The following is a 13395-nucleotide window of genomic DNA, read 5'->3' as shown; positions in this document are numbered from 1 at the left end:
AGGTTTAAAGTCTATCTTGCACCCATTGAAGAGAGCTAATGGTACAGGATTGGGGCTGTCCTGAATGAGAACTGTTTCCTTCAACAAAAGTGAAGCTAAAATTGGGAGTGATGGAGTATGGGAGGAAAATTAAATTTCCTAGGTATCACATTAGCAGTTAGTAAATATATCAAGTCAAAAACAAGCCTGCGCTGTCTACTTTTTAGTTACTGTTTCAATAGCGTTTTAAGAATTTCCGTTAACTTAACAATGAAAACTACGGTATGGCCTTTTTATATTGAATCTCACGATCAGCAGAATTAGCTATCAAAAAGATATGCAGACGCCGAATTTAGTGTTCAACACAGTATTTGCGTTTTACAATAAAATTTGAGTTGTATCATAAAATGAGATAATAGGTGACTTTCCCAGGATTTCCAGCAGAGAACGTTTCCACTTCATTAGCACGATATAATAACGGAGCACCTGTTCGATACTGGAAAGTTTCTTTCAGGGGCCAGTATCAGTCGCTGGTATTGTTTCAACTCTCCTAGACATTCTTATTTAAATGGTGGGATTATACTGAAGCATCAGGTATAACCAAGCTACATTCATCTTAAAAAGGATCAAAACTCACAACAATGAATTCCAGGCTGGGGTTAAGTTCTCGTTATTTGCTGAAGAGGGAGGGTTAACATATAAGATGTACAATTCACAGTAAATTTACAGCAGCCGCCCACCCTCTATATCCCAGATGGCTGACCCAGCCTAGCAAAGTTGTTGTTTAACCAGTAGAGGAGTTTGGAAGTTTTCCAACTGAACAGAGTTTTGTCAGGAAAACTCCCCAATTCATCAAACTGTTAATGTTTTGCAAAAACACCTGAAGTTCAACAAACTTTTTAAAATAAAATAAAATAAAATATCACAAAAAGGATGTCAAAGGAATGCCGATTTCAGTCACCAAAGGCCTGAGGATAGCACACCGCATTGAAAACACCCTGCACCAGGGTTTCAAAACAACTTCTTTGACCCCGGTTTTCCCTTCAAAATAGACCTTCTTGTGAACTGGAAATCCTGGGTTCCAGAGAAAATTAGGGCAGAAACAAAAGTATTCCGATAAAATTACCCATCTCTGCATGTTAGCAAACATCGAGGACATTTTTATAAGGACGGTCCCTCTGTCTGCTTTTACAGAAACACAGCCACGGGTTGGAAATGCTACACACGAGACAACTGCTTGCCTTGCAGCAGGGAAACCGAGGGAGGAATGAGACCTGGTCTGTTCGGTCTGTAGTGTTGTGAACTAAATCACAGACCCACTCCGACTCGCTGTGGTACAGAGTTCTGACTCATCTAACAGGCAAGCAGGGGAAATCCATGGATTTAGGAACAATCTGAAGCTGAGGCATTTTAGGGGAGCGCAAGTTCCTTCACACAATTGCCAAAGCTTTTTTTTTTTTTCACTCTCTGAGCTTCCCTCTAGACAGCCCATGATGTTAACGCTGCCCCATGTAGTATCAGCCTCTTTCCTCACATCTGCACTAGAGGCAAAAGTTCCATTTACAGAATTGCAATAAGGAGAAAACTTTTCAGGGGAACATTTTCTCCACACTCTGTCGATTATCCTACAGTAGGGACTAGTCACCAATGTGGGTAAACAATATCTTGCCCCTTTAAGAAGTCCATTAAGTGAATTCATCTATTATTAGAAATCTGTTTAGCAGAAGGGAATGATCAGTCTGCCACAGAACATGAGACAATTCATTTATTCTTTTATGCACTTAAAATGGCTTACAGCAATGGCTTGAATCGTGGCCAAGTAGATAAGGGCAAGTTCATCCAGACCCCGAGACAATGTTAGTCCAACAACCTGTGCAAAGATCAAAAAGAAAACGTACAAATCCAGCCAAAGTAAAACTCTATTATTTTCTATGGTTTCCTGTTGTAACAAGTTTTAAGTGCTAATTCTAAGTCCTGCTTTTGTGAGCTGTACCCATAATGTTATGTTAAACATGTTATTCCTGATCTGGGGAAGAACCACATAAATTGTTCTTGCCCTTGCAAAGAAATAAAGAACAAACAGTATATTGTATGGGATTAGAGATAGATTAACTCTGACAGTTTTATGTTATGACTCAGATGTTGCCTGTGAATGTATTTAATGTAATAATATGAAAATACTATTACATAAAAATAACTTTCTAAAAGCATTTCTCCCCCTCCCTTCCAAGCACCCTAACACTGAAACACAATTAATAATTAAAGACTATATCTTAACCTCCTTTACTCTGACATAAATCAATACTGCACTGTAGTTACTCTGGATTAATATCAGCATAGGCAAGACCTGAATGCAGCCATAATTGTGGCAGAAAAAATGCGTTGCTATTACCAGTATTTGCATACAGCCATCATACCAAGGAAATTCTGATTCTGCTGTAGCATATAATTCTTTCATAAAATTATACAGGTATTACTAGGACCCAAAAATATATAAGCCATCTATTTTTTTTTTAATGTTTCCCTCGTTTGTGGTTTAAAGTGTGTTGCAGTGCTTACGCCTACCCTTTCCTATCTCAACCTCAAATACAGCAGATTTTGGTGTGGGTGATGCTGACTTCAAGGACAATATGACATTTAGAAGTACATTTTTGCATTAATCACCAGGTATTTTGATATCATCAAATTATACCCTTATGATACTTTTCTGTTATAGTTCTGCACAGTAACATCCTGGCTTGTGACCTAGCCGATCTACCACCATGAAGTTCAGTGAAGAAAAACATCCAAACATTTAAAGATGGGCTGAAAATCTCCCCAGCAGAGGTTCTCTGGTGAGCTTCCAAACACTGCTCTTTCTGGTCCCAGACTGCAATGCTCTGAAAATTTCTTTATACAGAACACAATATTTCAATCCCTTTAAGTTCCAAAAGTAGCCATTTTAAAACCACAAGCCAGAATCAGATCAGGTTTACCTTTGAACAAAGATGTATGAAGCACCATGGTTGCATATTTCCAATCCTGAGAGCATCTATGCCCATTTTTAACAATAAGCAGAGGAGCTTTTCAGTTTCTGTTGAAATTTACTACCCAACAACTCTAATACAGCACATTTACTGAACATTTATCTGTTTAAGTCAAGCAATCTCTCCTCAGAATATTTCATTCCTTTCCCAGATAGGCATACCCAAATTTGTGTGGAAATTCATTGCAACAGATATGCAAAATTCAGTAGACAGGTGAGTTAACAACAGCAAGCGCTGCTAGTCAGTGCTCTGAAATGTGATTCCTAGGAAACATACTGGGACACACACAATACTCCTCATATTTTTAGAAAATCAGTGTGGCTGTGGTGATATCTCAGCTACAATGATCTCTGGTTTTCTACTGAAACATTAGCACACTTCGAAATGCAGAAAGAAACCCAAATCCTATGGGACAGTTTAAATAGCTAAGGAGGAGTACGCTCAAAATTGAAAAAAAGCTCCTTCCAAGCTTTTTTTTTTTTTTACCCTGTATTGACCTTTTTGCAAAGACAGGCTGTTTCTTACCATGCCCTTTAGTGTCAGATCTGTTAAGGGAGATCTGTTACCATGGAAATCTGGCCAAACATGTAAATCAACAGTGAGGAAACCCACAGGCAAAGATTTCTTAATCAGATCCAGGTGACTGTTCAAGTATGTATATATACTGCAAGCACTAGAAGAAAAACAAGTTGGAAAAAGAGTGGGGGAGGTTATTCATCAAACATAAAACATTAGTACTACCAACACATGCAGAAAACCCATCAAAGAACAGCAAATCCCAAATCTAAAACAAAGGGGGGGAAAGGCAAAAGCGACTGCTTGCCGAGCCCGTGGCACTGCAGAGTGCGGGCAGTGGGGATGTCTATCTGCGCGTCCATTCAACAGGCCATCTGAATTCCTCAGTTTCACAGGATGAGGGGAGATAACGGCAGTTTGTGATCTTGAGTTTGTACATTGCCTCCTACGGGTCCTTAGATGAGCCAGAGCTGTTTGATATTTTGGGGGCTGATGACGCTTGTCTCTAACAGAAAGGTGCTGACACTGTGAAAGAGTAAGCTAGAGAAAAGAAAGCTGAGACAGAGGAATAAGGAGGATTCCAGACAGAAATGAAAATCAAATTCCTTTACAAATGTTTAAAAATTTCTTTGATTAATCAATAGCACTAGACTTAGAGCTTTCCTTTTTTAAACCATAATTATTTCAGTATGTGTTATGATTAAAATGCAGCACTAAGGGTGGAGGAGAGAAAGCAAGTGGCTGCTATTTTAGGGAGGAGCCGAACATGGGCCTAAATATGATTGTATCTAAGTTCAGATACTACACCCAACTCCACAATATCCAAGACTTTTTCCTGGACCAAGAGTAATCTTAGGACTAATGGTGAATTCTTCAGTGTTTGGCTTGCAATGACTCTAGTGACATTCCATTTAAAAAATGTTGCAATTATGCTCAGAATATTTTTTCAAATACTCATACTATCATAAACAGCTTCATATATATTTTTCAACTCCTCGGAAATCTCCAAGAGGGGCATTTAATTCTAGACATGTGGGTCAATAATAGCATCTAACCCTAATTACAATTGATTAGTCATTGTCTCATCCACTGTAGACCCAAACAGTGATATTCATTTAGCCTCTACATGTATATTCAATTGCACACTAATGAGATCCCTACGGGAATTTGGCATATGCTTTACTAGTTTGACTTCTGACCTGCTAGCAGCTGTATATTTATACTTTGCATTCAACCATTCAGCTGCATGTTTTTTCAATTATACCTTACCATGTGTATGCTATCAGAGGATATCATTCAAAATGAAGTACACTTGGAAGACATTAAAATAACTAATTCACATCATTATTCACGTACTTTAAAATGTACTTTATGTGTCTTCCTGGACCTGAATTATGATAATTTTGAGGTCACAATCATTTTTTTCCCCCTTGTAAAAGTGGCCCTGTTTTCTACATCCCTAAAGACTGCACTATAAGCAGTACACGCTAAGGACAAAGTCATTTGATTTCCAGTCTAAATCACAGCTTGACTGTTGGGAAGGAAAAGAAAGGAAAGCTTCACTCAACCACAGACCTACCAGACATCCCAGCTTCTATCTGATCTCCATCCTGCTTGATTACTCTCGCAAGGATTAGCCATTTGTGCAGCTCTGACAGAACACAAGGACTATACAAAAGAGGCTGAAGTTCAGCCAAATACGCTTAAGACCCCCATAACCTTGGAATTACACTTTTTTCCCCACACCTTTTACTTTTTTTTTCTACATATAGATATGGGTTCAAGGCACTACAATCGGACTGAGTGACTGGCAAAATCCTGCACACACTTGCCAGTTGCACTTTCTACCATGTTTGTGTTATACGTAGTATTACACCATCAGCTCTCTGGAGCTTTTTCTATTCCGCTCTATAAGAAGGTATCAGTAGCAGCTGGATCTGACTTGCCAAGTTGAGCACAAGCTATTGCTATTAAAAAGGAAATATGTTGAAAGTGGAGAATAAGAAATCAATGCAAGTTTGCCCAGGGTTATGTTCATATTAGGGACATAACTTCAGAAAGCAACAAGAGGTTGGTATTTAATCTGTTCAGGAATCCTGGAAGATGCCAGCAGGTATCTTTCAGGAAAAAATCTAAAAATTTTAGATTTCTAAATCTAAAAAAAAGGGCTCTAAAACATCTAGAGGTACAGAGAACTGCCAAATATGATTATTATGTTCTGCTTGGAAGATCCCAAAATTGCTGATAGGTAATGTGTGTGTCACTTCACTGCTTTTTTTCAGGAGCCATCTCTTTAGATGGGGAAATGGCATTGAGAAGTGAAGGAAGGGAAATTCTGTCCTAAAATATAGCACTTCACAAAGCCCCAAAGGGCATATAATCTTTGCTGTCAAACAGTTAGACACTTTTTTCATCCAGAAGATTAGAAACTGTGATTCTAAGAAACAGACGTATTTAAACTTCAAAGCATAAATGATCGTATTATTTCTTTTTTTAATTTCCTACTCTAACCTACCCATACAGGATTTAATGTATCAGTGATGGCGAGATGTCAGACCTATACAATATATAGATTGAAGACCAAAAGTGCTATATACACAGTAATTTCTGCAACTCACTGAACTGCATGAAAAAACCCAAGGTTTGTTGCTCACAGAGTATGCCAATTAGTTAGACCAAATGCTAAATTTACAGCTGTCCCAACAATCCTCATGTAATTCAACCCTCCCCACTTCCAGTAAAAGAAGGGAAAAGAGAGCATAGGAATAGTACTGGGAGGGTTGCACAAGACTGGTCTTCAGCACAAGTGGTCTGTAGGAGCTGGTTTCTGGCAACTCTGTCTAAGCTGCTCGTGCCCTAACAAGTTACCACAAATTACTGAAACAGTGATAAACGCAGCTTGCGAACTCTTGCTCCTGGTATAGGCAAAGGAGCAGAAGTCTGCACAGTGAGGCTTCTGAGATCAGCTGCTCAGCAGGCAGTTTGCCATTGCTGAACCTACTTATTAGCAGCATTAAGAGCCTGGGAGAAAGGAAAGACAGGTTTGGGAAGGTACAAGTAGGTGATAGGCAGCAGCAAGTAAGAAGCACAGATTTGTAACCTCGGATGTTGTTTTTTAATGATCCAGACATGTATGTGCTTTTTGTCACTACAAAACCAGCTTAACTCTTCACAGTGTCGCACCTAGCATGGGAAGTAAAGGTAATATGCAATTGCACACGTAAGTATGGAATTCTCATTTTGTTTTCTTTCAATGACCATTTGCAATGGCTGAATAAATTCACATCCACACAGAGAATATACTAAATGTAATAAACCAGATTCTCTGAAATATTCTACTGAGATTTCCAGGCAAATAATTTATCACCATCACCAACAATCCCTCAAAACAAGACACTATGTTCTTATAAAGTATATGACTTAATGTAAGTAAACATATAATCCAAAGTTTGGGTCAACACTGTTCACTAAAAAAATGCCACACACTTGTATAGCTACTGCTACTAGTCCCTATGATAAGGCTGAAGCTTGTGCTCCATGTGTAGAAAGAAGTGAAGAAATAAGGAGAAAAATTCAGTTCAAATTGCAAAGTTCTTGATTTTTGTTCAAATTAAATTCTTTCAAGTTAATGAATATTTGAGAAGGACAGGGAGAAAGGGGATAGTGGGAATTAATAGGAGACTTGTTTACTAAATTTATAGCTATCCAAACATTTCATTAGGAGAGTAATATCTGGAAAGCATTATAAAAAAAACCATTGAGCAAATCAACTTTATAAAATATTATCATCTTTTTATAAAATATTATAACCCTTTTTATCAGTGCTATCCTCCACGGTTTTACTAACTGCAGGAGACTCAAATCCGAAGTTATGACACCATACACTCGGATAACATGGAGTTCTATTCCCAATATTCTGTATTTAGTGTCCTATTCACATCAAAATCCAAGCTTTTTGCACTATGAAATTAGTTGTGGTCAGTCAGTTCAGTGTCAGACCTAGTATAGACAAGCAGGCCACTGTATACTCATTTTTCCAACACAAAAAAAATGGCTTATCCTGGTATTACAGACTAAACTAATTGTTTGTCTTATGCTTGTGGCTTCATATGGGGGCACCGGAAAAATGGCCTGGAAGCCAAAATTTTGGGGAAAAAAACAGATCAGTCCTTATTCCAGACATACACAGATGCACTGATTTCCTGATTTCCTTTTTTAAAGAACAACAAAGAGAATTCTAGGAAGCATGAATCTATTTCATATTGAATGAAGTCCAATACATTTCTGGGAATCCTGGTCAAGTTCTTAACAAACAAGTAAGGCATTGGGCACTACAAAGCATGGACGGGTCATCCAGGGAAACCAGGTAGCTTTCTCTCCCCAGGGAGGACTGAAAATAACTGTATAACTGCATGCGCTTCATACATCTATCAGGAATGACCCGTCCCTTTTAGACCAGTGTGATAAACTGAAGATAAAATGCCACGTTTGCTGTTTTTTTCTTTAATCTAAGGAGGAAAAAGAAATTAAAAGAGAATCAAATTTTCATCCAATGCGCCTAACTGTTCAGCTAAGATCTCTCTGGGAGTGATGTGAACCATCTTAAAAGGAATGCAAGCCAAAATAGCTTGAGAAAGTCCAGATCTGGCAGAATTGTCTGGACTGTCTTCATCCACTTCTAAAGCAGACCAAACTAAAATTCCACATCGCACACAGCCTCCTGCTCAAGGAATCCTGGAGTTACCTCCAATTCACTCCTACATCTTAAGTTTTGTCTGAAAATTCATCCTGGGTTTCTCTGTTCTATTTGTGCTGCTATGCAGGAGTTTTTAATACAGTGGCTATACCTTCCTTTAGATGACTGTTCCAAAAATATTGAATAATATATTCCTAATTAAGCTATATCTCATCCTTGGAGCTTAATAGTGTCACCTACAAATTAAGACACATCATTAGCCCAAGGCATAAAGGTCTGCTGAACAGGGCTGATGCTATGGTATCAAGAAATACCCTGGGCTGGATATAAAAGAAGTTGAAAAGCAGAAAGTTAGTATCACCACTTAGATATGCAGAAGGTATCTGAGGGGAGTTTAAAGCTTTCATCTTTGAGCAATCACCTGGCAAGCCTTTGTAAATACTTCCAATCCACTATCAGACTGTTAATTCCCCTATTTCAGAATAAGGATACAGCAGTGCAATTCTGCACTGCTGGGAATCCAGTCTATCATCAATTTGTAAGGCAGGTATGTAACAAAGGAATAAGAACAGTGACCTGGCTGCAGCTTTTGACTGTAATTCCGGAAAGGCGACATGACCTCGGACCACGTGATCTATCTGAAAAGAGGAAAGAAACATTTTTGGGATGATTACATCTTAAAAATTCGATCCCGGAAAAGGGTAATGCAGTGTCATAACATTAAAAAGACAAGAGAGCTTCTAAATTACTCATGAGGTGTTAAGTCCTACTCCTAGTGAAGCCAATGGCAAAACTCCCACTGACATTACTGGATTCAGGATTTGGCTTAAAAACAGTAAGAAAAAAACAACCAATGCTGCACCAAAACTAGGCAAAATGCTAAGCATGCAGCTCCTCAGTCAGAAGAGCAAGCTGAAAGGATGACTTTTACCTGTCCAACACTACCTGAGAGCATGTCCTCTAGTCTCTCCCATTCTCTTGCATGCATACCCTCATTGGAATTCTACCAGAAGCATCTTCTTGGCCCAAATCCCTACATCTTTCTATATCACACTGTTATAATAAAACACAAGGTGTGTTGTCATCCTGATAGATGCTCCATATGTTCATCGCAGGAAACAAATGTATACCCTGACAAGCAATTATTGCTATAAAAAAAGATCAATATAGGCTCTGTCTTATACTAAATTTATAAATCAGCTTGTCCTTTCACTCCAGAGTGGCTACCATTATTCACAAAACAAAGTATCAGGTAGAATAACATGGGCTTTTAAGACAATAATTCAGCAGGTTTTGTGGCCTCTTGATAATATCCCATCAGAGGTGACAGTAAAAGCTAAGGAGGCAAAACTAGAGCTACTCAAGAGCACTGAGTATATCTGGCAATACCTATTGGCAGCAAACCACATTAGGTATTTAATTTTTAACAGCATGAGTCTAGTCCTTAACCAGTGTAGGAAAACATATAATGAAGCATACACATCTGAACATTGCCATAAAAATAATGCATGCCTGTTCTTTCTGAGATTTGCATCAAAGACAAAACTCAAACACGTGCATGCATCAGAAACAAAGCTCAGGCCTGAATTTTGCAATCTTGCATAACCTCTTTAGAACATAGGAGCAGCTCATAAATTCAGAAATAAATCTGTAAATAAATACCACATACACGTGTGTGCTGTGAAAACATTTTACACAAAAATGTTACAGAAGTTATGAAGTTAGATATTTAAATGCCCTTAATTCAAGACATGGCCACATGAGGGTTGCATCTAGAAACCCTGTTCTGCTATTCTTTATTTTACAGTTTGTAATGATGTCATGCCATCCTTTGTCTCTGTTGTGCAATATCTTTCTTCCTATAAATTTTGAAAATCCCGTGCAAAAGCCCATCTAATACACAAACAAACAAACAAGCTTTTTCAAAACAAGTGGAGTTCTTAATTCTTCATTTGGACTCTATGTGAACCAGTTTTCAACATCCAACAGACTTTTTTTGCAGCTGTATCAATAAAAAAATTAATTACAAATTTTTAAAGCGAAGTGTATCGGTTTTACTTTTAAGAAGTTCAACAGACTGTTCAAATTTCATGAAAAGAATTCACCTTTGGGCATAGATCAAGCAATGAAAAGAATCCCAAAACATGTCAATTTTTTTTGTTTTCAGAAAGCTTGAAGTATGAGAAAGTAGGATCTAAAAAAGAGTATAGCTTTAAAATTACAAAGATAATGAATGTACTATCCTCCACACAGTGCACATACACTGTTTCCTCCTATGGCTCCTTACGTGTTTTCTGTACATGCAACCTCAAGAAAACCAGATGAGATATTCTAAGAATGTTTTAATAAGACAGCTTCCCTAATATACCTAACAGTACTTATAGCCGACTTTTGCTATGAGTCCTAACAAGACCATACTCTGTCCAAGTGGAGAGCAGTGACGAGTGGTGTTCCTCAAGGGTCGGTATTGGGACGGGCGCTGTTGAACATCTCTGTTGGCCACATGGACAGTGGGATTGAGTGCACCCTCAGCAAGTTTGCTGACGACACCAAGCTGTGTGGTGCGGTTGACACGCTGGAGGGAAGGGATGCCATCCAGAGGGACCTTGACAGGCTTGAGAGGTGGGCCCACGCGAACCTCATGAAGTTCAACAAGGCCAAGTGCAAGGTCCTGCACATGGGTCAGGGCAATCCCAAGCACAAATACAGGCTGGGCGGAGAATGGATTGAGAGCAACCCTGAGGAGAAGGACTTGGGGGTGTTGGTTGATGAGAAGCTCAACATGACCCGGCAATGTGCGCTTGCAGCCCAGAAAGTCAACCGTATCCTGGGCTGCATCAAAAGCAGCGTGGCCAGCAGGTCGAGGGAGGTGATTCTCCCCCTCTACTCCACTCTCGTGAGACCCCACCTGGAGTTCTGCGTTCAGCTCTGGGGCCCCCAACATAAGCAGGACATGGACCTGTTGGAGTGAGTCCAGAGGAGGACACAAAGATGATCAGAGGGCTGGAGCACCTCCCCTATGAGGACACGCTGAGAGAGTTGGGGTTGTTCAGCCTGGAGAAGAGAAGGCTCCGGGGAGACCTTAGAGCAGCCTTCCAGTACCCAAAGAGGGCCTACAGGAAAGCTGGAGAGGGCCTTTTTACAAGGGCATGTAGTGATAGGACAAGGGGTAATGACTTTAAACAGAAAGAGGGGAGATTTACATTAGATGTAAGGAGGAAGTTCTTCACTGTGAGGGTGGTGAGGCACTGGCACAGGTTGCCCAGAGAAGTTGTGGATGCCCCCTCCCTGGCAGTGTTCAAGGCCAGGTGGGATGGGGCTTTGAGCAAGCTGATCTAGTGGAAGGTGTGCCTGCCCATGGCAGGGGGGTTGGAACTAGATGATCTTTAAGGGCCCTTCCAACCCAACCCAATCTATGATTCTATGATACATTTTCTCCAGCAATTTCTTTAATGACTCAGGAATGTCTTGTTCGCTGGTACTAGAATGGAAAGGACTTTTAAAATCATCTTTCTGAAATGCCCTAACTCTCATGGTACATTTTAAGTGTGGAACCACCCTGAGCCAGCCAAGAAAAAACACTGACTTGCTGTATCCTCTCTAGAGCTCAGTTAAGTGTCTTTTACCTGCTTCCGATTAAGCACATAGAGACTTCTCTCAAAAGTGTTCTTACAAAGAAATGCACAAGATTTGCCATTTTCCTTTTGAAGTGGTGATGTTACAAGCAGTAATTTAATTTTACTTCTGGTTGTAGCAGTTACCTATAAAATGGGACACTTTGGTTCTAGCCCCATCTTGACCTGAAAAATTTAAAGCACACGCATCCCACCTGCTGCAAGAGTGCTTTAGCCATGAGGCTAGGGATGGGTTGGAGATGGGATGGGAAGCAGAGGCTGCAGGAGAGGAAGAGGGATGACTCTCCCACTGAAGCTGTGACACTGTACAGAGAGGAATGTCAGATTCACGTGGCCAAGGAGAGAGCACAGGAGGGAACACCAATTCATAGCTCAGCGCTTAGGGTGTGTCTGGGCTTCCTCATCCAGGATTATTTCTGTTTCTCATTCAGTGACTGTTCCATATGGAATGTATAAATGCAGTGATGCCCCAATCTACTACTTCCTGGACATGTCCTCCGATCACTAGGCTTTTAAAAAGGTGGGTGGTGCTAGGTCTGAGTAAGAGAGCAATTATGCCTGCAATTTGTGAAAGACCAAACCCATCTGTATGTGTGGTAAGCTTACAGAGGATACCCACAGGACTGGGCCTGCCTCCTGTAGTTTCTCAAGAGGAGCTTGGCACCTCACCCCTAAGGGCAGTCAGCATTTCTACAGACTGAGCAGGAGGCACACAGGGAGCTTTAGAATCTTCCAGGGTTAAGCAGCCACTAAGGTCTTGCTGACACTTTTGGACTCAAGCCTAAACACTGTTTTATACATCTAGCCTTTCTTTAAATTGACATCAGTGTTTTAGTTCTGACTGCCTCCCTGTAAATAAGAAAATTCATTTTTAGAGAATCCAGTCTGGTTTTAATTTTTATTGATAAATTAAATTAAACTAACATAGACCTTGCACTCAAGGAAAGAATTGAGGTGACAATATATGCAGTATCTATCTAGACAGGATAACATGTTATATATTACTATTCTGTCCATACAATACATCTTTCATTTATGCCCATCAATAGGCACAATTGTTCTATATAACACAATATGTATCATTTTCTTTATCTCAAAGTCTATCTCAGCCTCCTGCTAAAGTAAAGAATGAATGCCTATTTGCCTGTAAAATACTAACAATAATCATCACCATCATCATAAAAGGAAGACATGCCCTTAGTGCTCTGCCCCATATATCATCCCCTATCAGTATGCAAATGAACAATTTGTAAGAGACATAACAATCAACTAATTGTTTACTGCTTTCAGCAGCATGCTATCTCCTGTGATCTGACAGAGGTGTTTCGGGCAGAGCTCTGCCTGAATTGACAGTGAAGCTATCCCGAATGACAGCAGTTATGGCAGACTTCCCATCTCCGAGTCTGTTTGTGTCTCCAAACACTCACCAGCTTTCCTGTAGCACTTTGACCTCCCTCATTCAACCACAATCCAGGTACCATTGCAGAGAAATAAGGTCCCCAAACACCAGGCACAAAAATGGGTGTTTCACTGACCTGGAAAA

General features: G+C 39.8%; 1 protein-coding gene across 3 annotated transcripts in view; it reads right to left on the bottom strand.

The window, feature by feature from the left end:
• FGGY (FGGY carbohydrate kinase domain containing) overlaps positions 1–13395 on the bottom strand; it is a 150114-nt gene that overhangs the window by 35058 nt on the left and 101661 nt on the right. For all 3 annotated transcript variants that reach the window (XM_050900809.1, XM_050900810.1, XM_050900811.1), the window contains 4 exons: positions 13280–13387; positions 8794–8855; positions 3531–3678; positions 1775–1849 (listed from right to left, as the gene is read on the bottom strand). In XM_050900809.1, the coding sequence (XP_050756766.1) occupies positions 1775–1849; positions 3531–3678; positions 8794–8855; positions 13280–13387 (393 nt within the window). The remainder of the gene's footprint in view (positions 1–1774; positions 1850–3530; positions 3679–8793; positions 8856–13279; positions 13388–13395) is intronic.

Source organism: Gymnogyps californianus, chromosome 8 (assembly GCF_018139145.2).
Source record: "Gymnogyps californianus isolate 813 chromosome 8, ASM1813914v2, whole genome shotgun sequence".
Classification (NCBI taxonomy): Eukaryota; Metazoa; Chordata; class Aves; order Accipitriformes; family Cathartidae; genus Gymnogyps; species Gymnogyps californianus.
Note: the sequence above shows the minus strand (reverse complement) of the source record. Positions and strands in the feature narration are given on the sequence as shown.